The 21,133-nt window shown below is 45.8% G+C and overlaps 1 protein-coding gene across 1 annotated transcript in view; it reads right to left on the bottom strand.

Moving 5' to 3' along the window:
• Positions 1-8,325: 8,325 nt before the first annotated feature.
• The window catches only part of KLHL36 (kelch like family member 36), a 38,873-nt gene continuing 26,065 nt past the window's right edge, over positions 8,326-21,133 (bottom strand). Inside the window, exons 5-6 of the mRNA XM_030204531.1 lie at positions 13,541-13,698; positions 8,326-9,906 (exon numbers count right to left, since the gene is read on the bottom strand). Of these exons, the coding sequence (XP_030060391.1) occupies positions 9,351-9,906; positions 13,541-13,698 (714 nt within the window). The 3' untranslated portion in view covers positions 8,326-9,350. The remainder of the gene's footprint in view (positions 9,907-13,540; positions 13,699-21,133) is intronic.

The following is a 21,133-nucleotide window of genomic DNA, read 5'->3' as shown; positions in this document are numbered from 1 at the left end:
CTTTACTTAACTTACAATCACATCTGTTTCTCCCATAACAAGACCAGGACCAACGTTGGCCAGCGTTTCGATTGCATCTGATGCCACTTTTTTTTTTTATATTAACGGAGCTCGGTTTGCCAATTTGCAAGTCTGCCTCCCATCCTAGCTATGCTCAAATAGAGCATTATCAATGTGGACCCAGGGACCCTGATGCAGGAAATCGAAATGCTGGCCAACATCAGTCTCGGTCTTGTTATGGGAAAAACAGACTTGATTGCAAGTAAACCTTTTTACATTGCTAAATAATTTGCCATAATTATCTGAGAATAATAGCGCGTATATGTCAGTTTTAGGAGTTTTATTTTGCCTATGATGAAGCAAAAAAGCATTTTTGGCTTTTAAGCCCTGAGCTTTTGTAAGCCTGTTTAGCTTCTTGAGGCTTTTCCCTCCTTTTTATGAAAAGACATATGAAGTGATGAGAAGAGATATAAAAAGAGAGTTCTTTGTTCACAATCCTTTAAATAACTTATATTTTGATTACATTAAACATCCTCTGTTCCCTTAGCAAAAAATAATTAACTCCACAATAGTGAGATGAAGGCGACCTGGTGTTTTGCACCAAATCCCACAACTGGTGAAAGATTGAGGATCCCCGTTACTAAGCCATGTAGGCGTCTACGCACGCCCAATGCACGCCAAAATGGAGTTACTGCGTGGCTCTTGTGGTACTTTCATTTTTGATGTGTGTCCGATACGCGCAGCCAAAAAATATTTTCTTTTTCTGCCACGCAAATCGGAAGCGCGCCAAGAGGCTTTTGGTACGCATAGGTCATTACCGCCCGGTTACCGCGTGAGACTTTACCGCTAGGTTAATGGCTGGCGGTAAGGTCTCAGACCCAAAATGGACATGCGGCAATTTTCATAGTGCCGTACGTCCATTTTTGGCAAAAAAAATTTTAAAAGGCAGCTTTTGTAGTGCACTGAAAAATAATTCTGCGTGTGCCCAAAACACGCGTCTACACTACCACAGGCCATTTTTCAGTGCACCTTAGTAAAAGGACCCGAGTGTACTTTTAGAGACTAGAATGCAGACCTGGATGAACTGAGACAGACAGTATTTTTGTTTTATTTTAAAGAAACCCACAAAGACATAGTTATAAGGTCCCAACTTCATTCTAGCAACCCCTGTGCTGCCCTGCAGGAGCAAGATCACCTGAGAGCATCACCATGGCGTGGCAGGCAGTGATCCTGCAGCTAGGACATGCCTTCTGGTATTATTATTGCTTCAGTGTTCCCAACTATCTCCATCTCTCCCCAACCCCATGATTTCATTACAGTTGTTGCATTTCAGCTTTCATCACCATTCTCTGATGAACATCATTTAAAGCTCTCCTGCGTTCTGTTTCCTCAAATTAAAGACATCACCAGAAACAAAAATAAAAGGAACAAGACCAAGACACTCTAAACAAAACACGTTCCGTGCCAAGAAGCCATGCCCTGGCTAACAGTTTTATTTTCAGTGTTTGACATAACTGAGGAGGATAAACAGAAACCCTAGACAGCAGAAACCCCAGGTAGAACAGACAGAAAGTGGAGCACAGACCCAAACAGGCAGAGGTCTGTAATCACAGCCAGGTATTACACATGAAACCAGAAGTGTAAGTCAAGGCTCTCCCCATCCATTCGGCAGGTTACAGCTGGTGTTTCACAAATGCAGCCTGTTGCAAGTATATGTAACATGATTGAAACTCTTATAAAAAGTCACTTCCAATCGAGCAGGTCCGACTTTGCAGTGATCTGAGGAGTAAACTAAGATAACACGAGTCTAACAATTTGAGGTGATGGTTTTGCACATTTAAGACTTCACCAAGCACCGAGTCTAGGCCTGTTCTGCCGTTTGATTTCTCCAACCTTGCAGTAGTTTGTAGATTTTGTTGCCCCATGAGGAAATAGTTCAGACTATGGTGAAACTGCCAGAGTTACTAACATGCAGCACTGTTAATGCACAGTAAGGGGAAATGGAAATTGGACTTGATATACCGCCTTTCTGTGGTTTTTGCAACTACATTCAAAGCGGTTTACATAGATTCAGGTACTTATTTTGCACCAGGGGCAATGGGGGATTAAGTGACTTGCCCAGAGTCACAAGGAGCTGCAGTGGGAATTGAACCCAGTTCCCCAGGATCAAAGTCCACTGCACTAACCACTAGGCTACTCCTCCACTAGCAACATTCCACGTACTGTAGAATCTCAAATAGTGGCAACATTCCATGCAGAATCTCAAAGAGTAACAAGATTCCAGAATCCCAAAGAGTAGCAAAATTCCATGTAGAATCTCAAAGAGTAGCAACATTCCATGTAGAATCTCAAATAGTGGCAATATTCCATTTCGAATCTCAAATAGGGAAAGGGAAATGGGACTTGATATACTCCCTTTCTGAGGTTTTTGCAACCACATTCAAAGCAGTTTACATAATTCAGGTACTTATTTTGTACCAGGGGCAATGGAGGGTCAAGTGACTTGCCCAGAGTCACAAGGAGCTGCAGTGGGAATAGAACCCAGTTCCCCAGGATCAAAAGTCTGCTGCACTAGCCACCATTCCATCTAGAAGCCTGCCCTTGCAGATCACCAATGCGGCTGCACAGGCTTCTGTTTCTGTGAGTCTGACGTCCTACACGTACGTGCAGGACGTCAGACTCACAGAAACAGAAGCCTGCGCGGCCGCGTTGCTGATCTGCAAGGGCAGGCTTCTACATGGAATGTTGCTAGTGGAATAGCAACATTCCATGTAGAATCTCCAATAGTAGCAACATTCCATTTAGAATCTGAAATAGGGAAAGGGAAACGGGACTTGATATACCGCCTTTCTGAGGTTTTTGCAACTACATTCAAAGCAGTTTACATAGTATATATACAGGTACTGATTTGTACCTGGGGCAATGGAGGTTTTAAGTGACTTGTCCAGAGTCAGAAGGAGCTGCAGTGGGAATTGAACCCAGTTCCCCAGGATCAAAGTCTGCACTAACCACTAGGCTACTCCTCCACTCCATAGTGAGTGCAGGTCCATTTTCTGCAGTGCAGCTTAGTTACAAATCATGTAGCACACACTTGTAACGAGTTGTAAATGTCAGCTTTTAGATGCTACAGCCGGAAATGGTTCTTCCCAGGTCCTAAGCAATGTGCTCACAGCAAAACGTTTGAAAAAATGAATGAAATTAGTACAAAATACAACATCCTAAATGACGTCTTAGGTGGAGAAATGACTGGGAACGAAGGAAAGACGTGCAACTGTGCTAAATGAGAGGTGTAGATACCTCCTCCTGTAAAAATGTACACACCAGGGGCGTATCTGGATTCGGGCGGTAGGGGGGGCCACAGCCAGAGGGAGGGGGCACATTTTAGCCCCCCCCCGGCGCCACCGATTCCCCCCCCCCCCCCGCCATTTCCGGACCCCCCCTCTCGCCACCAATGACACCCTCCCCCGCTGCTGTCACTTACCTTTGCTGGCGGGGGACCCCAACCCCCCGCCAGCCGAGGTCCTCTCTTCCATGCAGGCTGCGCCGCTGCAAGTTGCAACGCTTCCTGTTCTTCTGAGTCTGACGTCCTGCACGTACAACGCGCAGGACGTCAGACTGAATTCCAAATTCTGAGTCTGACGTTCTGCACGTTGTACGTGCAGGACGTCAGACTCAGAAGAACAGGAAGCGTTGCAACTTGCATCCTGCACAGAAGAGAGGACTTCGGCTGGCGGGGGCTTGGGGTCCCCCGCCAGCAAAGATCGGCGAAGGGTTGGTGGCGGGCGGGAGGGAGGGGGAGGTGGAGAGGGTCTGTGGTAGGGGGGTCCAGGGCGAAATCTGCGGGGGCCCAGGCCCCTGTGGCCCCACGCAGATACGCCCCTGGTACACACACAAAAATCAAACACAAGCACTCAAACTGCACCCAACCCCAGATCTGCACCTAAACTAATCAATCAGGCGATAGCAATCAGTTGCTGGTATTGATTGGCATTAATTAGGATTTAGATGTAGATGTGCCCTGCACCCTATAACACGCATTCCTAAATTTCATAACGAGCAACTCCAAAAGGGAGTGTCTATGGGAGGGGGCATGGGGAGATCCAGGGGCATTTCCAGAAGTTATTCGCAAAGTTATAGAATAGTATCAATTGTGCGCCAAAGTGACATAAACTGGGCACCAGCAGGTTTCGGCAGGCATACATGCTGGCGTTCACAGTTAGGCGTGAAGGACTAGATTCTATATATCACGCCTAAAAACAAAAAATCGGCACCACGACGAAATACGCTTAAGCATACTTTACAGAATAAGCCTAAAATTTCCATGCGGTTTACAGAATACACTGAGCGCCCGTCAGGGGCACTTTTACACCAACTAAAACTTGGTGTAAATGCCGACACCTAAATTACGCACGGACCAGGTGTATTCTATAACCACGTGCAGAGATTTTAGCAATGCCCGCGAACTGCCCATTCCGCGCCCATGGCCACACCCCCTTTTCAACTATGCAACTTAGAATTTACGCGCATTCTGTGCATAAGCTCTAACTAATGCCAATTAGTGTCAATGCTGGTTAAGTGGCAATTTTCGGCGCCAACTTAATTAAATTGTGTGCGCAAATCCAGACTATGACTGGATATATCTGGGGAGGAAATACACGCTAACCCCCATTTACAAAGCTATGAGGCAATACCGACACAGCCCATTCACGGCAGCTGCTAGCGCGGCTTAGTAAACAGAGGGGTAAGCTAGTATTCTAAAAACAGCGCTCTGCGCGGATCACCCTTTGCGGAATACTAGCTTAGCAAAGATCATCCCGGGGCCTAACGTTGGGTGCTGAATTCTGATCAGGAAACCAAACAAAACCCAAAAGCAGGGTGCATTCAGCATTTGTATCTCTTAACACTGCTAGAGCAGCCCTGGATCACCCTTTGCGGAATACTAGCTTAGCAAAGATCATCCTGGGGCCTAACGTTGGTTGCCATGTGCTGAATTCCACCCCAATGTCTGATCAGGAAACCAAACAAAACCCAAAAGCAGGGTGCATTCAGCATTTGTATCTCCTGACACTGCTAGAGCTGCCCCTCACGTAGAGTTTTTGGAGCAGGGGTAAAGGATGCATCGTGTTCTGAAATCTGCAAAGACCAAACCCTTATTTCTTCAGTGATTTTGTGTAGCAGAGGCACCTGAAGGGAAGGGGCAGGATACCCCTGCTGGAAGTAGAAATTTTACAGCTGGGAACTCGGTTAGCCAATGCTGAAAACTAGCAAGTAAGAGAAGCTTTGATGGCTGTCCTGAGACACCAAACCAATAGATTTCTTCCATACTGCAGAAGCCAATTACACTAGAAATATTCACATATTTACGAGGAACAGTGAACAACCAACCAATACATTATATATTTGGCCTTTGCAAGATTGCCAGAACCCAAAGTTTTCATCTTTTATTTTAAAAAAACCCCAAAACAAAGCATGTTCTTCTCCAGAAGACCACCACATGGGCCTTCATTCTGAACTCTCCAGTGGGGTCTTTGTTTCTTCAACATCAGCAACTCACAAAACTTACTGAAGACGTTCCTCTGAATTGGTCCTCAGGGAACAACACAGGGCAGCTTTAGACAGAATGACAGCAGAAATTTGCCCTTCTCATCTTCCCCCAAAGCTCATTCTCTGCCTGTTTCCAATCCAGTTATTGGGAGAACATTGCAAGAGCCATTTCCAACATACAGTTCTCCTGGAATAGAATACAGGGGGCTTTGCATGTAGCAGTATCTAAAAGTTACATTAAAACACACTTGTACACAAGACTCCGGGACCACAGAAGTAACTTTTTCAGAAGGCATATGAGGAGGAGACCCAGATGATCTCCAAAGCTCATGGACAACACAGTTTAGGGATAAAGCTTGTGGTTTGTCCAACAATAATTTCATTGTATTCAAAGAAACCAGTTTGGTCTGGATTGGCCAACGTCGTAAAGCATTGCTCTGGGTCGTGCAATATTCACAACAGAGAGTAGCTTCCTTATGATTAAAGCTACAGCAGGATAAAACATCCTTATAATGTTATCTTCCTTCCACACTGGGGGCAATTCTACACATAAAGAGCTACCATTTATGCGTTCACTACGCATGTAAATGATTAGAATACATATCTTACACAGCCCGTATTTTACAGGTAGGGGTACACATGAGCAGGGTATACAGTTATATGAGTAAATTAGTAAAAAAGCCCCGTTTCTGATGCAAATGAAACAGGGGCTAGCAAGGTTTTCTTCTGTGTGCATGTGGGAGTGTGTGTGTCCCTGCCCTCTCTCCCTTCCCCTGTGCTGTCTGTCCTCTCTGTCCTCTCCCCCCTCAGAGTCGAGTCCTTCAGTGTTAAGTTTCCTGCTGTGCTGTGTTTATGCTACAGAGATAGTGAGAGCTTCTGCCCTCTCTCCCCTCCCCCCTCTGAGTCCTTCACTGTTACAGAGAGAGCGATTTGATTTCGTGCTTTGCTGTGTTTTCCTTCACTGTTTGCGTTACAGAGAGAGCGAGGGCGGGGCAGACACTCATGGGGAAACCGGCTATCTCTCCCCCTTCACACTTCCGGCTGGAGGCTTCATTTAGAACGCTGGTGGTGCCTTTTATATATAGAGATTAGAGAACACTATATTTTACACCCCTTGTTCAGCAATTTAGGTAAGAGCGTTTATACCAGCTCTTTGGCTGGTATAAGTGCTCACCCCTAAATTATAGGCCCATATTTTAGTTGTTACGCTAGTATTCTAAAAAGGAAAGTAGACAGCTAAGCTCCTTTATAGAACAACAGGTGCACTGTTAAGAGAATTATCCACACAAGCTCACTTAAAGTAGGGCACCGGCCTGATCGAGATTTAATCGACAAGGCTGAAGCTGTAGTCACCATCTTGATACACTCAAACCAATTGGTCCAAGCCAACAGGCAGTCCTTATTTCTAATAAGCGTTTGCTATTGTTTTGGGTGACTCAATATGGCAGCAAGATCAGACCAGACCAAATAATGGGCCAAACACATTCCCAACGTCTCCTGTCATTTAAACTTTCTTGGGCCTGATGCACAGTCCGTGCGAATTCTATATCGGCAGCTGTGCGTGCAGTTGTCATTCTAGAATACTTACGTAAGTTCACAGTTATGCCCCTAACTTTAAGCGTGAGAACTTAAGCTAGCGAAATGGCTGGTACAAATGCTCATATCCAAGTGCTGACAGTCAGGCACATAAATGATCATATTCTAGTAGATGTGTGTGTAAGGACCAGCCCTCAACCTGCCCAAGTCCACGCCCCCCCCCCACCCCCCCCCCCCTACAGTTCCATGCTAGGGAAACTGCACTCACATTTTGTAAAATACCAACTAAGGGCAGTTACACACATAACTGCTAATTATTGGCAATTAGCACCAATTGTAGCCAATTGGTTATTCAAGCCAATTAGCATCTAATGATTGAATTAAGTTACATGCATAACTGACCTTATTCTATTAGTTGGGCGAGCAAGTTTATAGACTGAAGTTGAGAGTGTACTATGAACACCAAACGTTCCAATGCCAAATTAAGAGTCACTAAGAACTTCTTACTGGCCTGTGATGCTTTTGTGCGTTAAATGTTTTCTGTACAGGTGCTGAAGTTACTGTGTTAATAGATCTACTAGAGCGGGCATCTTCATGACAGTTCAATGTCGAAAGAGGCTAACGAGAAAGTACGTGGAGAATCAGAGCCAGCTTCAAACCCATTTGGAATCAACAGCCTAACTCCCTGTTAGACTCAAACATTGCAATTTAAATCAACATCTGTTTATATTTATGCAAATTAGTTGAACATTTGAGTAAGTCAAGCACATCTGCATTTGGTGCAAATCTTCTAAAAGTTTTAACAAAAGTAGGACGCTGCAAATATTTGCATACAAATCACTCGTACAGATGAATACCGGATGGCCCCAAACTTAGTTGCTTCAAAGCTGATCCTAGGTCTGCTTCGGGATGTGGATGTCAACTGGGCTGGTTCCCGTAATCCTGCTTAAACAATATGATGGCCATGCTACAAGTGGATCCAGATATGGCAAGAGCACGTGTAACATACTATTCTATAAGTTACATGTGTAACTGTGCGACACACCCATGTGCCCCCCCCCCTACATGTACATCCCTCTTACATTTGTGCATCATAGAGAATAATGCTTACGCTCGTAACTGCTACTTTGCTGCATATATGCGCAGAAAGAGATACGTAACTGTGAGCACTTATAGAATCGCTCTTCACGTGTTTTAGACTGGGTCTCCCAAGCAAGGCTGCGAGACCCCCCCCCCCCCCCCCCCACAATGTACTTCAAAATCCATTCATTGAACAGAATCTTGTTTTCCGAAGAGGTATCCACATGTTCATTATCGTAAGGGGCCTCTTCAATAGTTTTTGTCGCAGCGCTTTTTGCATTTCTGCTCGAGTCTCCAGCACAGTTGGCTCTTGGGAACTTTGCACGTCAGACTCGAAGTACCTCTGAAGGTACAATGCCGCGTTCTTAAGCAGTGCATATACTGCCTCTAGAAAATGGCCTACCGCCCTGGTTTTCACAATGCGCGCTGCGCTGGCTTTTCAAGGGGGGGGGGAAAGATGGGAGAATACTTTCACTAGTGAAGACGAGGCTTTCCCAGAGGGAGGGATACAGTGAGGGTAGAATACACGGCTTCCTAAGCAGGAGGCCGATTCATTCAAGCTGGGCTCTATCAGTGTGAATTTCTGTTTCCCAGAGCATAACCAAAACACCCATAACCAAAAATAAACACTGGAGCAAGTATCTGATTACCTACAAAATCATTACAAAAAAAAAAAAAAAAAAAGGTAATTTAAACATTTAGCAATTTTCGTTTTTCACAGTGCAATGGCTGCAAAAATTGCTGGGAAAAAAGTTCCTCAAAAAATTCCATGAAAAAATACAGGTGGCATCTGTCAAGCAATAACACACATCCGTAGAGATGTGGAGCTTAGGAACTGGCACCTTTCCTTTGTCCAGTTAAGGCAGATGGCCTACATACACCATGCCTCCCTTAACTAAAGCATAGGGATTGAACGACTTCGCATGGAGGATCAGTGGAAGAGACAAGTGCAGGATTCCACCCCAAATGCAAGCCCCATGGTCTTCCCACCACCCATCCCTCCTTTGCAGGGAGACTAACAGGCTATTTTCCCTTGCAGCTGTGTGTCTTATGAAAAAAAAACAGTGCAGTCAATTCACACAAGTATCATCAAACATCCAGCTTAAATAAACTGAAATTTCGAGAACCTGCCCAATTGTACAGATTTAAAAGAAAACAGGAACAGAGACGTCCCTCGTATTCCTTGTTAGTCATCTTCCCTGGTCCAGGGGCCTCTTTGTCTTGGCTTTTTTGATTTTCTCATCAGGTCTGGCTCTCAGAACACAGACACACACAGACACCCCGGCAATGGCTTTCGGGAGGTCGACCCCTTTGGTCCAATTTTTCTTCTCCTTATCGTACACCTGCACAGTTTTGGAAAAAACAGTGTCCTCCCAGCTGTAGCCTCCCAGGACGTAGATACAGCCTTCCCACACGGCAACCCCCGACTCGCTGGCTGCCTGGAATAAGGGAGCGACTCGGGTCCACTGGTTGCACTGAGGGCTGTAAGACTCCACTTCCAAGATGTCAAAGCGTTCCATGGACTCGATATTGTCATCGCTGCCCCCAATGGAATAAATGCTGTCCTCTAAGCTACACATACTGTGCCAGCCTCGGGCTGTGATCATGGGCCTGGCCTCTTCCCAGATGTCCGTGCAGCGGTTGTAGCAGAGCAGGTTCTTCCGGTAGGGCCCGATCTGATAATCGTGTCCACCAGAAATGTAAATTAACTCTTTGTAGACTGTACCAGCATGGCCGTAAGTGAACCTAGGATCAGGATACACAAACAGAGCAAGGGTTTTGAATTGCTCCTTGACAAGGGGCGAGAGCCATCAAAATACAAATCATAAATAGAAAACAGGGGTGGAAAAGTGTTTAGAAAACTTAAGGAGACAGTCAAAAATTTTTTAGAGGTCAGAAAATTTTATTTTTTAATCAGCTTTTTCTTTAAGGCTATTTTGTTTACACGTTTTCTTCTTGGGCTTCAGTTTTATCATTGCTTTATCTCGTGTCCCCCCTCCCAGCCCTTACTCCCACCTTCTTTCAGCCTCCAGTCTCTTAATTAACCCCGCTGGCGGCAGCTGTGATGATTCTGTCCTCCAGGCTTTGCCCTACTGGCCTCTCATTTGATGAGGTCCAGACCCCACATTTTAGGCACCTGGGATTTTCTAACCCTGCAGAAAAATACTATTCCTATGGAATTATCAAGGTACACAGTGCAGTACAATATAGTTCATGGTGGTTACAATGCCTCTGCACGGGCGCATAGTGAAAAGAAGACCACTGCAAGGTGGATGTGACCATACACAGAGGTAGAGATCCAGAGTTACTTTCTGGGCTTGCCGCAAAACCATCACACAATGGTGACACCTGGTGGCCAGACTTAGGATGCACGTGCACTGAGTTTTGCAGTAAGCCTTATCCCCCCCCCCCCCCCCCCCCCCCCCCCGTTTACTAAGCCGCGCCAGTGGCTGCCCTGCACTAATGCCAACACTTTGAATGGATTGTGGCTGCATTGCTGCATGGCTTAGTTAACGGGGTGGGGGGGGGGGGATTAACTGCAATTATTGAACTAGAAAAGGAAGTGTTAAAAATAGAGGCATCTCTCTCCCCCCCCCCCCCCCCCTAAATTGTTTCAAGTGAAGGTTTAGTGTCCTAGGTCCGGCAGAGATAGATTTTCAGGTTTTCATTCAACTGAATGCCCGTCAAGCCAAAAAAAAAAGCTTTCCATGGGGCCAGTACTCATTCTGCAGTTTATGGTTAAGACAGCCTGCAATGGAAGAAGGTTCAATTTTATGCTAGCTAGATGTAAAACCAGCTTTCCCTTGCACAAGGGAAAAAACAAGGTAGCTAATTATCTTTTCCAGTCTTATTCCCACGCTTTGGACTGCTCAGAATTTGAGATGTTAAAACGAGCTGCTTGATTTAGCCAATCAGCAACAAAAGATTTTTCTCTTTTTTTTTTGTTTGGTTTAATTCTATTATTTATTAAATTTCTCAACAGAACGAGAACCCCGCCCCCCCACATTAAATCAAAAACTCAATACAGTACAAGGAAAACAGATTAATCAATGTAGACCACATCATGGAGAACCTGATATTGTGTCTCAGGTCAAAAACACAGTTGACTAAATATGAGAACTTTAATCTCTACCTAAGGGGGGAAAAAAAAACCCCAGGGAAAAAAAGAAATAGTAACTGAGAAAATCCTATAGACAGGTTGACCCACTAACTTGGTTCTTTGGCGTGAAATTAAGCACAACTAAAGATTTTCAGAGAAGCTGATCTAGCTGCCCAAATGCTGAGATTAGGCTGCTGAATCCTTTTGAAAATCTCCACCCCCCCCCCCCCCCCCCACCACCACCACCACTGTCCCAGGGTTAATTGACACACCAGTATACCAATTCCAAAAAAGAGCAGTTAGTGCTTCACAAATTACCTGGAAAGGTTACAGGAATCTCCCCACCCCACTTACAGCACATCAGGGGCGTAGCCAGACTTCGGCGGGAGGGGGGTCCAGAGCCCGAGGTGAGGGTGCACATTTTAGCCCCCCCCCCCCCGGCGCCACCGCCCCCCCCCCCCTCCTGCCATTGCTGACCCCACCGCCACTACCAACTTTGCCCCCCCCCCGACGACAACCCTCTGGATCCCCCCTCCCGCCGCCAACCCGCCGTTGCCTACCTTTGCCGGTGGGGGACCCCAACCCCCCCCAGCCGAGGTCCTCTTCTTGCCGCAAAAGGCTTCCTTCTGTTTCTGACGTCCTGCACGTTGTACATGCAGGATGCCAGAAACAGAAGGAAGCCTTTTGCAGAAAGAAGAGGATCTCGACTGGCGGGGGTTGGGATCCCCCGGCAGCAAAGGCAGGCAACGGTGGGGGGGGGGGGGGGGGGTCGAGTGGGTCATCGGCAGGGGGGTCCAGGGCCAAATCTACAGGGGCCCAGGCCCTACGTAGCTACGCCACTGCAGCACATATCTAGTCTCTTTTGCAATCTTGTTTTCTCTACTTAGCACTTTTGTTTCTACATCTAGCCGACGCCTTGGGCTATTTGTTATTAACCATAAATATCCAAGAAATATTTTTATGTTGAGATCGTTGTGGTTGTCCACATTGTGCCGCGTCCGGGTAAGTGAAACCGACATTGCAACCATCGTGCTGTGACTTTCTTCAGGGTGGTGTGAGGTCTGCAAGGTTGTCTTTAGGGTCCTCAAATCTGATTGGCTGGGATCTGAGGTGGTCGGGTTCATTGGAGCAGTTTTGATTCGTTGATACAGTTGAACTCTGGAAGGCTCCAATGAAATCATCCAACTCAAATCCCAGCCAATCAGATTTGAGGACCCATTCTATAAAGACAACATTGCAGACTTCACACCACCCTGATGAAAGCCACAGTACGATGGCTGAAACATCAGTTTCACTTACCCAGACGTGGCACAACCCGGACAGCCACAATTATCACAACTGCAGCCTTGGAAGCCTAAGAGAACGTATTTTTATATCGTTCACTTACAATAAGGGGGTTTTCTTGAGTTTTCGAAAGTGTTTTGATTCCCAAGTGGTTCGTCAACAACCAAGATTATAAATCCGAGATGTGGGAGTTCACATGTTGAAAGGAGAGACCAGGCGTTCATTTCACACGGTGTTTCCCAAATCTGTCCACAGACCCTGGGCAGCCAGCTTGGGTTTCATGCATACAAATTTCTCTCATGCATATTCATTGTTGATATTCTGAAACCTGACTGGCTGTAAGGTCCTGAAGACAGATTTGGAAATACTGTGAGTACGTCAACCATATAGGCCTAGATTTTAATAAAAGGTGTCTAAAAAAAATTGTTACTCGATGCTCTTCTACAATGGACACTCAAAGATGAGTGCTCATCACAGAATAGCACTAAGTGACAATTTCAGTGGCCAAATTTAAGCGCCAGGACCAATGCCTGTTGAAACCAGGTGTAATTCCTAGCGCATACATTTTAGGAATGCCCCTGACCTGCCCATGTACCTCCCGTGGCTACGCCCCCTTTTGGGTTGCGCGCTTTGAGATTTGGGCACACGTTGTTATAGAATAACACGTAGCAAGATGTATGCGCAAATTCAAGTTGGTGACAATTCGTGCCAATTAGCATCCAATTATTGTCACTAATTGGCTCGTTAGCTAATTGAGTTGGGTGTACATCTTGGATCAGCGCTCAAAAATATCGGCTCCCAATTTTGGCCACCATATATTGAATCCGGGGGATAACGTATAAAAGAACTCTAAGCGTCCTACATGAACAAGGAAATACAAGAACCCTTTTAATTCACTGTTACCCTTAAACAGAAGAAAATCCATATTGCTCACTGTTGGACCTGCAAAACAAAAGTACTGGTGCTTTAGCAATGTCTAAGGCACAGTCAGATTACCTCGGCAGTCCTGCGATGTAGGACCAAGAGTCTTTCTGAGGGCTGTAAGCTTCCACGGAGGAAAGTGCTCCATTCTCATTCCTTCCGCCCACGGCGATCAATGAATCCGAAAGGGCTGCCAAGTAGAAATCAACGCGACGCTGGTTCATGGAAGCCATCTGCAGGAGGAGAATGAAACAACTGTCCACTTACGGCACAATCACCGCAATTAAGAACATGCAGAACAGGCACGAAACATCCCAGAGTAATCCCGGGCAGGGGCCCGTCCAACCTTTCCTTCTCTTTGGTAAGGGGAGGGGGTCATATAAAAGCGGGATTTGAGAGCTCCAGAGGACCAGGAGAGAAAACATCCCAGAACTAAAAGGGGCACCACCGATTGTACCCCTCACAGCTCTGTTCGATGTACGATTTGAAACAGGTGAAGGTCGAAGAGACTGGAGAAGGGGGTACATGACGGTAGGAGCAGAGAGGAAGCAGAAAACTAAAGACCCTGCTAGTTCAACATCAGTGACGGGAAAGGTAATGCATTACCACATCCTAGGCAACTTGATTTCACAAGGGGGAAAATCTTATTTATATATGTGTTCATTTCCTTATATACCAAGCATGAAAACTATCAAATCAGTGTACATTCAGGTACAAATGTTTGTACGTTTGGGTAGCTTGCCAGGTGCCCTTGACCTGGATTGGCCGCTGTCGGGGACAGGATGCTGGGCTCGATGGACCTTTGGTCTTTTCCCAGTATGGCATTACTTATGTAGTTATGTAAATGCGTTCAATTTCAAGAAGGGACTCGAGTAGCAGATTGGAGGGAAGGTATTGCAGTAGATGTGGTCTATTTGGATTTCAGTAAAGCCTAAAGGCATGGCCAAGTGGCTGGGCTGGGAGCTGGAAAAAAAATCTGAGAGGCAGTAAACGAGGCTCACGCTGGTGATCTGTGAAGTGCCACAAGGGTCCGTGGTTGGTCTCGGGCACTGGGAATGGGTCAGAAAAAGCGTGCAACAGTACAGAGGACTAGGCTAGATGAAGGAGGACTTTAAAATGGATAAAGGTCTGGCAACCAAGCTGTAATTTAAACAAGGCAAACTCTGACATTGGGATGTAGAAATCCATGTTATGATCAGAGTAGTGAGCCCTTGGGCCACAGTCGGAGAACCCACTACGGCAGTCAGAGCACCAGGTGGAGAAGCATTGACAAACTGAGCTATCTCCCAGAAACAAGGGTGAGACTGGACAGGAATAGGAGTACTATAGAACCTCCGGAGCAGCAGCAAACCGGGTGGCTAAAGGGAAGACACCCTCCAAACATAGACAGAACCTCAGGGACCCGCTCACACAGGAGCAAGGAAGCGTAACAGGAACTCACTCAAAACATAATTAGAAAGTATCTCAAGAACCCGCTCACACAGTATCGGGAAAGCATCACTGGAATCCAATCACAAATTAGCAGGATAGCGTCTCTGGAACCCACTCACACAGACAGCTGGCAAGCGTCTCTGGAACCCACTCGTACAGACAGCTGGCAAGCATCTCTGGAACCCACTCGCACAGACAGCTGGCAAGCGTCTCAAGAACCCACTCACACAATAGCTGGAAAGCATCACTGCAACCCACTCACTCAGGAGCAGGACAGCATCTTGGGAACCCACTCACTCAGGAGCAGGATAGCGTCTCAGGAGCCTGTTCACACAGTAGCACTAGGCACAGCCAGCAAAGAACTCAGGAATATCTAAAAGATCCACGAGTGTCTACAAGACCCAGACACAACCAGGAGCTTCGAGACACAGAGGCAACGACGTCAGATCCGAGAAGTGTCTAAGTACTTCCTGGAATGCAATGTCATTCTGCTGCGCCCACCTCCATGGCTTCCGCTGAGAATCCTGCACCTATGCTGGGACATGAGCCAGTACCTGGAGCAGAGAGAGTGTTCAGCTGCTAGGAGCATCAAGTTCAGCCGGGACCACGATCCAGGAGTAACGGTAGGTCCGTGACAATCCAAAGGGCCAAACTTCTTTTTGGAATTGAAGAAATAGAAGAAAGCAAACAGGAGAAAGACTGAAAAGTCCTTAAGATTAAGGACCCCAAAGCTACTTCTGGGTGTTTTTTTATCATTACCCTTGTAGCGGATCTAGTTTCTCCACTTTTGTTGTTTTGTTTTGTTTTTTGTAGTGTACTTGGATGCATAGAGACAGGCATCACTAGGAGAAAGACACAAGTAATTTTACCTCCCTACAGTCCTCTGGTGAGACCCTCAAACTTGAAAACTGGGTCCAGTTCTGATGGCCGCATCTACAAAACACCACCCTCAAGAGCACAAGACAATTCAAAGGACTATCCGAACTGTACGTGGACTCCACTATAAGCTGTATAAACTTTGGATTAACTTGGAGCAGATGTTGCGGAGTCCGATCCCATTAAGTTCCCTTATGTGGCTTTCAAAAAGACGTCGTTCCATGCGAGCTGAGGTGTGCCCAACAACTGCACATACATTAAAAATCTGGGATGGTATAAGCACATTTTCAGTTCCCTCAACATACGCCCATTCGGTTTAATCCTGTTTGGGCTAGGGATGACTTCTAGTGTCTTTAAACATTGGGAGTCCCAAGGATTGGCAAGGTGGGGGCAAATTATATATGATTTTGAAGTAGTGCCATTCGATACCTTGGTAAGTGACTACTAGATCCCTAAAGAAAATTAATATGCAAACTTACAGGTTGTCCCATTTTCTGAAGAGAAGCCCGTTAAACCACACCTGGAAGGGGAAGTCCCATTTTGGAAGAAATATGTGAGGATTTAGGATTCACTAGATACCTAGTTGCTGCGTTCTATATAGTTATCTGCAAGATCTTATACACCTGGATTGCAAGACAGTCAAAAATGGGAGTCAGAATGGGAAGCTATGGAGCCAGAGCTGGCAAAAATTGTGATAGCAGCCAATGTACAAGAGAATATGTATCAATGGTATCTGATAGGATCTACCATTGGTTCCCCCCGGCCCTGTCAACTTGCTGGCAGCAGTGGAGTGGCAGAGGAACACCAGGGCATATTTAATGAACCCGCCCTAAGGACACAGCTTTTTGGAAAGTGTATATATATATATATATATATATATATATATATATATATATATATATATATATATATATATATTTTAAGTCCCCAATACACACATCCCACCCCACTTGAAGGCCACAAAACATCTAACCAGAGTGAAAAATGCAAAACTGCTAGAGGCCTTGACTCATGACCTGAGCCAAGAGAGGCCTACTTACCCACCCACCCACCCCCAGCACCCCTCCAAACCCCCACAACTCTAAACCCCCTTCCTCCCATCCCCTAGGGCTATGCAGGCATTCCAATCCTGCCTCAGATTTAATTAAGAACTTGGCTACGCGCAGTAGGTGAAATCAAAAAGCTAGAGAGGGGTCCCAAAAAGGCCTTCTGGTGCTTTGGATGTGTACTAGCCCCATAAGATTCCCAAATCATCAAAGCATGGAATTTGTTCCTCCAATACCAAAACGTTAGCGGGACATTTCTCACCCACAATGTATGCTTTACCTATTAATTTATGTTCACTTCTAAACCGAGAGCCCCCCCCTCCCCCTAAAAAAGAGATTGTAAGAAACAAAATACCCTCCAATGATAAAACTAGAGTGTGCCGCAACAAATGTTGCAGACAGGTATGAAGGGCTATCCAGAAGTCCCTAATTTTCCTACAGGCCCAGGTACCATGGAAAAAGGTGCTATCCTGTTCCCTACATTTTACGCAGCAAGGGGTGTCCACGCCTCCTATGCGAAAGGCACAATACTGAGAAAAGCAAGCAGATGCAGTACTCTATAATGACATTCCCGTAATTCGGCCTGATGAACCAATTCTGGAATTTGCGAAAACACTTGTCAACATGCACCTCCCTAAGCCAAGCATCCTGTACAGCTACATAGGTAGGGGCAGTTTGCCGTTGGATCAACAAGTTGTGAAACCAAGAGATGGAAACTCGACCTAACGCATCACCTTCAAGGAACTCTCTCAAACGAACACCAAAAGAAAAAATCATGCTCCCAGTCAGTTAAGACCGAAAGTAACTAGCAAATTGCAAATAAGCAAAACAATCCGCTTGCGGTAGGGAAAAATCTCTGCTGCAAGGCTGCAAAAGATAATAACGACCCATCTTCGCTTAATAAGTGTTTGACGCGTCCCAAGCCTTGCAACCACCAGCACTGAAAAATGACATGATCCAAACCAGGTCGAAAACTCATGTTCCCTATCGATGGTAACATCATCGTACTGCAGGGATCTTGCCCCCACACGGAAAGTATGTCCCTCCACAAGTGCCAAAGCGGATTAAGCAAAAGACTATACTTAAGCCGTGGGGGAAGCTTAGAAAACTGTGCATGCAGAAGAGCGATGGATGCTACGGACTAAAATACGCTGTCTCAAAGCTAACATCCATATACATATCTGTATTCAGAAACCAATCATGCAGATGATTTAATAGACAAGCCTGATTTGATATCAGGGATACCCAAATCACCGCGCCACCAGTGACCAATTAAATAAATCCAGCGCAGCTTGGGTTTCCTACCAGACCAACCACAGGTACTCACTAGGCGTTGCAGAGCTTTAATGTCTTTGAGCGGTAACCATAGAGGAAGGGTCTGAAGAACATATAACCAACATGGGAAAACGACTATATGATATAACTACCCTGTTTCCCCGAAAGTAAGACCTACCCCCAAAATAAGACCTAGTAGAGGTGTTCCTGAATTGGTAGATATAAGGCCTCCCCCGAAAGTAAGACCTAGCAAATTTTTGTTTGAAAGCAGGGCCGCCGAGAGCCGGACAAGGCCCCCCCCCACCCGAGGTCGCCGGGCCCCCCCTCCACCCACCCTCCGTCGCTCCCGGAACTAACCTTAAATGCCTCCTTTCACCTTCGCAGCAGCAGGGCAGACTTCTCCTTCCTTCCTTCCATGCCCTGCCCTTGCGGACGTTACGTCAGGCGAGGACAGGACATGGAAGGAAGGAGTGGCCTGCCCTGCTGCTGCTTGCTGTGAAGGTGAAAGGAGGCGTTTAAGGTTAGTTCCGGGAGCGACGGAGGGCGGGCGTGCCAACCCCGATGTTTCCCTGAAAAATAAGACAGCCCCTAAAAACAAGAGCTAGCGCATTTTTGGGGGCAAAAATTAATATAAGACAGTGTCTTATTTTCGGGGAAACACGGTAGATGCGTCCCATCAGCAGCAAATGAGCCCAAAGCTCCAACTGTGTTCGTGTATCTTGTAAACATTTATCGATGTTTAATCGATAAATTTGAGAGAGGGTCCATTGATAACTGCACCCTCAATATCTAAAAGAGCCTCATGCCCACCGAAGCAAAAACAAAGCTCCTCAACTCCTCCTCAAGGCCTCCCTGCCAAAGCCTCTGATTTATCTAAATTTAAATGGAAACCTGCAAAATCCCTGTTTTCATGAATACTATCCAACAAAAGAGGGCAATGACTGATGAGGGTTTGTAAGAAAAACTAAGAGATCATCCGCAAAAGCCACAATCTTAATTTGACTCGTCCCTATTTGCATTCCCAGGATCTCGGGTTAGTTTGTATCTCACGAATGAGAGGATCAAGGGTGAGCACAAATAACAATAGGGACAATGGTCATCCCTGTCTTCTACCATGCTGAACATCAAATTGGTTGAAGAGGCCCCTATTAACCCAAATTCTAGCTTGAGAGTGAGTATAAAGTGCCTAATCGCATGCACATAAAAACCCTGTATCCCATAAGCTGAAAGCATTCCATGGCGGAACCCCCACACCACCCTATCAAATGCTTTTTCTATGTCAAAACTGATGAGCAATGAAGGGGTCTGCCCAGTGCCTTCCCACTCCAAAGCCGCTATTATTTTCCGAAGATTCTTCAAAAACACTCGTTCACTCACGAGCCCCACCTGAGTTCCGGCCACTAAGGATAGCAATACTGGAACCAAGTGACTAGCCCACAACTTGGCCTCAAACTTTTATAGGGATATAGGAAAAGGTCCAGGTCACTCTGGGTGACATCCGGGTTTTATCAAAACGACAATTTGAGCCCACTGGAGGAAATCCGGCAACTCTCCTTTAGTAATAATTACATTAAACACAGTAGTGAGGATAGGGGCAAATGTATCTTTTTAACAGTTTGTAAAATTTGTTGCGGAACCCATCCGGACCAGAGGCTTTGTTCAACAGACTCTGCCAGATGGCCCACTCTACTTCCTCTACTTGTATGGGAGCATTCAACCTATCCATACCATGCCTGTCAACTTGTGGCAGATCCAAGCTGGACATACAAACCTCACTTTCCAAAGAGGCCTATGTCAGACCGTACAAATCAGAGAAAAAGAACTGACAAATGTTTTGGACACCCTCATCCGAATTATACAACTTTCCACTGTTATCACGTAATGTCAAAATTTTAGTGGGACCCCAGGACCTCCGCACCAGACTAGCCAACAGGTGGCCATTTTTATTTATAAAGACAATATTGATAGAAAGCAAAAGACTTCAAAGCTGATTGATGAATCAACGAAATAAGCACCTGCTGGGCCTCCAATAACAAGGTTTTATAGTGCAAAGTTCGATGTTTACCATATTGTTGCCGCAAAAAAGTGACCCAATCCTCTAATCATAACAATTCTGGATTCTGAACGTTTTTACAATAGCTACATTACGCCAAAATTTCACCCCTCAAAACAGCCTTTCCTGCCTCCCAATAGAATGCAGAACCGCCTACATGAACCTGTTTACATTGCTCATAGCATTGCCATTTGTCCATTATATAATCCAAGAATTTTGCATCCCGATACAAGCTAGTAGGGAACTGTCACTGGGGTAGACATACAAGACCCACCGAAAAACCACGGGTTAATACTACCCAAGCATGATTGAAATTTTTGATATGTCTAATATCTACCGTCTCCACTCTGGGAAATAGGTTTCTTATTATAAAGATATAGTCTACACAGGATAGCGTGGCAGGTGCTCTGGAAAAATGTGTATAATCTCGCTCTGTGGGGTGAAGCGTTCTCCAAACATCCATCAGACCCAACGCCCCACAGAGTCGGGAAATCCCCCCCTCCCCCCCGAAGCCTCCCTAGAAGACCCACGAGATGTGTATGATCTATGCAAAGGGGGGGGGGGGGGGGGGGGAAGGTCCGGAGCTTTCAGATTTCCGTCCTCACTGCACCAAACCCAAACTGGAAGCTACATTTTTCTAATAGAGACTCATGAGGATTAAAACAAGCAAAGTTAAATTAGTACGCCATTGCTTAAGTGTGGCAAAACGGACACTGGTTTCAGCTGGAAGACAGTGGGAATCCCCCCTTTACATAAGTGGAGAGATAAGTTGAGCTACTCGTATCAAATAGAAAAATTGACAATGCGAAGAAATGCGTTGGTGAAATGGGAAAAAGGCTGGGGACACTTTAAAAGGTGCAAATATAGGTTAGGAAGTTATTTATTTCCGTGTTTATTTTTCTCTGTATAAATGGCGTGATGTATGAGGGGGAGGATTTTGGTGGGGCTGATCTTTGGATTAAGTGGTTTCCTGTTGGAAGGTGTGTG

The sequence above is a fragment of the Microcaecilia unicolor genome, chromosome 5 (assembly GCF_901765095.1).
Source record: "Microcaecilia unicolor chromosome 5, aMicUni1.1, whole genome shotgun sequence".
In the NCBI taxonomy this organism is placed as follows: Eukaryota; Metazoa; Chordata; class Amphibia; order Gymnophiona; family Siphonopidae; genus Microcaecilia; species Microcaecilia unicolor.
Note: the sequence above shows the minus strand (reverse complement) of the source record. Positions and strands in the feature narration are given on the sequence as shown.